General features: G+C 38.8%; 1 protein-coding gene across 1 annotated transcript in view; it reads left to right on the top strand.

Moving 5' to 3' along the window:
• MCMDC2 (minichromosome maintenance domain containing 2) overlaps positions 1-3,913 on the top strand; it is a 54,107-nt gene that overhangs the window by 22,549 nt on the left and 27,645 nt on the right. The window contains exons 11-12 of the mRNA XM_006860077.1: positions 576-755; positions 1,519-1,616. Of these exons, the coding sequence (XP_006860139.1) occupies positions 576-755; positions 1,519-1,616 (278 nt within the window). The remainder of the gene's footprint in view (positions 1-575; positions 756-1,518; positions 1,617-3,913) is intronic.

Raw genomic sequence — 3,913 nt, 5'->3', positions numbered from 1 at the left:
TAGTTTCTTAGTATTTTTGTTATTAATCCATTTCTATACTTAATCTAGGAGTACAGTGGCTCTGTAGTATAAGCACTAGACTTCAAACCTCAAGGTTGGTGGTTCAAACCACCAGTTGCTCTCTCTGCAGGAAAAAGATGAGGTTTTTCGCTCCCACAAAGATTGAAAGCCTTGAAAACACTATACAGTTCTGAAGCTGTAAATCTCTGTGGGAGCAGAAAGCCTCATTTTTCTCCTGTGGAGTGAGTGGTGGGCTTGGACCACTGACCTTGTGGTTCACAGTCCAGTGCTTATCTAGTACTAGAACTAAATATAATACAGCCGCTTAAAATTTCTCATATTTTTCAGTCATGCAAATCAGGTGTCTGCTTACTAGAAATTACTATTTGAATTGGTAGTTGCAGAATCTTTCATGAAAACTGTGTAAGAAAATATTCAATAAAGATTATTTTTTTAAAATTGATTGTCACAAAGTTCCCACGCTATTAAGGAAACACGTATTTATAATTATGTTATTTCCAAACTGCATGTGAAAATATCAGTTTGTTTGTCTTTGACCTCTTGGTTTGATGTAGGATTGCAGTTTGATTCCAGCGAATCTTGTGGAGGCATTTGGGTTACTGATTAACTGCAATGAATCATCTCCTTGCAACCCACTTCTCCCTACTGTGCACCATACTCTAAAGAAAGCCATTGATCCTGAAGAACTGCTTTATGTAGCTTCTAAACAGTTCAGAACAGAAGATTTTGAAAAGGTAATTAGATAAAATGATTACCCAGAATACTTTTGTTAACATTTCTCACTTTAAAAACTGCATAGATAGAACATCACTTTGAAAATTCTGTTTTTTAAAAATTAGGATTATTTTTCCCAACTTGCTTCTGGCTTTTAATTATTTTAAAGGGTATTACATAGAAACTATTTAAGATTATAATTAAATAAACAACTGAATAAGGAAATTGATATCTAAATTTTGAGGTATTCTTCATACTATTGTCCAAATTACCATAGTTTAAAGAATATCAATGAAAAGAAAACCAAAATAGATTATTTTTTACATACAATTGTGAGAGTCTGCATAGATATACAGGTATTTGCATTTTACAGACTATTCAAAGGGACTTCCTGTATGTGGAGCCTTCAGCCCTCTGACTTTATGGAATGTTTAGTATGACTCATGAACACATTTTAATGTCCTGACATTATAAATACATTTGTGTCATTTTTAGAGAACCTCAGAGTAAATGACAAAAATTTAGTAATAACTTTCATAAAGAGCTCTGGGAGAGTAGTGGTTACATGTTAGGCGGTTAACCTCTAGTAAACAGTTCAAAACTACCAACCATTCCACGGAGAAAGATGAGGCTTTCTGCTCACCTAAAGATTTACAGCCTCGGAAACCCTATGCAGGGTTGCCATAAGTCAGAACCGACTCCACGTCACATAACCAACCAAATCAACTAATGACTCTTATAGCTGTTAAGGTGTTCAAGTACTTACAGTGGAAACTCTTTAAGATTTTACTGTTTAGAAATCTGTCCATAGTAAAGTTAAAATATCTAGTTAGGATAGATATACAAAAGGCAGAGGATACTGGGAACTGGAAATTGTGTGGGTAAAGGGTTAAAAAGTGGAGTGGACTTAGAAAATGATTTATGAGCACTGTATTCACATAGATTAGAATAAAAAGGACAATATTTATGTTATAATAGGTTTTTTCAACATATATGAAAAGTAGTCTCTAGGAATTGAAGTAGTAAATATAGACAAACTAATAACCCAGAGAAATAAGTGCCCAGTTTTTTTCCCGAAAAATAAAAAGGATTTACTAATTAGTCAACAGGTATTTACAGAATGGGGCCCTGATGTGGGGCTGTACGATAAGAACTAGACAGTTAAACCCACCAGCTGCTCTCGGGAATCCTATACCGGTTTGCTTTATGAGTCAGAACTGACTTGACAGTTCTTAGCAACAAGAGCAACAACATGAGTCCTAGTGTGGCATTGTAGGATAAGCACTGGAATGCTAACTGCAAGGTTAGCGGTTCAAACTTACCAGCTGCTCCTTGGAAATCCTAATACAGGGTCACTATGAGTTAGAATTGACTTGATGGCACACAACAACAAAAATAACATTCCTGTTCTTTTATATTCCCACAGAGATATAAACTTTCTTCTTTAAATCATTTATAATTTGATACAAAGAACAAGATACATAAAACAAGGGAAATTTTAAGTACTAAGCTGGGTGGTGCTAGCTAGAAAGATTTTGTTGTTGTTGTTAAGTGCCATCGAGTCGGTTCCAACTCACAGTGAACTTGTATAGGGTTTCCGAGGTGTGAATAATGGGTTTGAACCACTGACTTTGTGGTAAGCAGTCCAATATTTAACCTACAGCACCACATCAGGAACTCAGAAAAGGAGATACCAATGTAGAGTACAAGAGTTGGGAAGACTTCATGGAGGCAGTAGTTGAACCTCAGCAATTTAGATAGCAAGAAAGATGGGCATTCTGCACAGCAATAGCAGTAGGATCAAAATCATGAAGGTGGAACGAGTAGTGTACATGGAAGACCATGAGAAGACATGCCTGATGGGAGTGAAACTGTATTATAGAGTCATAAGAATAAGATGGAGTTCTGGTGTGGTGCTGTAGGAAAAGCACTCTACCACAAGGTCAATTTTACCTTCAAGGTTGGTCATTAAAACTCATCAGCTGCTCCTCGGAAACCCTATGCAGGGTCACCATGAGTCGGGTGCTGACTCAGTAGCACTTAGCAGCAACAACAACAGGGATGGATTGGCAAGTTTACAATAACACTTGAAGCCCAGGTAGAAGAGTTTCTAACTGATTCGGCAGACTGTAGAGAACAGTGGTAGTCTAGCAAGTTAGTGGAACAGTGCTCCCACATACAAAATTGTTGGGTGGCTAAAATTGCAGCCCAGGCTGTCTGGGTGACCCACTGAGGTCTTTTGTGTGTAGATGTTTCTTAGAGAATGCCCTAGAATCCATACCTGTGAAAGGAAGAAGGAAGCTGAGGTGGGCTGCTGCACAAACCCAGTGATAACCTCTGCTGGTCCACAGGGAGCTCTGGATCTAAAGAGTTGTCTTGCTTTGGACTAAAATGGAGGGGCTTTTTCACAGCCCTTCTCACTTCTGCCTTAATTAGCCATTTGATGTGGACCCTCCCAGGAAGGACTTTACCCTCTCATCCTAGGCAAGACAGCTGTTTGCAGTTGAGGCAATTCCTGACGGGAATTAACGGCTGTGGCTGACGGCACTCCCAGCATTAGTAAAACAAGTGCTCTCCTGAAGGAGACTACAAGGGTGACTATTTGATTGTTGTTGTTATGTGCCATCAAGTCGGTTCTGACTCATAGCAACATCTGAAGCAGCTGGTGGATTAGAACTGCCTACCTTACAGTCAGCAGTCCAGTGAATAACTAGGATGCTATTAATACTACTTAAAAAAGATTCTGAAGGCCTGTAGGAAATTGTAGCGTATAAGGAGAATAAAGAGGACAGGATATGTCCAAGAGTCATTGCTTTTACAAAGTTATATTTAAAACATAAATAAATAACCTTATTATGTTGTTGTTAAGAGCTGTCGAGTCAGTTCTGACTCATAGCAACCCTGTACAGGGTTTCTGAGGAGCGGTGGTAAGTTTGAACCGCCAACCCTGCAGTTCAAACAGCCTTGTAGTCCAGTGCTTATCCTTACCTTCTTACGTTGTTAGGTGCCATCGAGTCAGTACTGACTCATAGCGACCCTAGGCACAACAGAACAAAACACTTCCCAATCCTGGGCTAACCTCACAATTATAGCCATGCTTGAGCCCATTTATGCTGCCACTTTGCCAATCCATTTTCTCTGACCCTCCACCTTACCAAACATGATATCCTTCTCCAGC

This window comes from Chrysochloris asiatica, unplaced genomic scaffold, assembly GCF_000296735.1.
Source record: "Chrysochloris asiatica unplaced genomic scaffold, ChrAsi1.0 scaffold00036, whole genome shotgun sequence".
NCBI classification, from domain to species: Eukaryota; Metazoa; Chordata; class Mammalia; order Afrosoricida; family Chrysochloridae; genus Chrysochloris; species Chrysochloris asiatica.
This window is presented reverse-complemented; position numbering and strand designations above follow the sequence as displayed.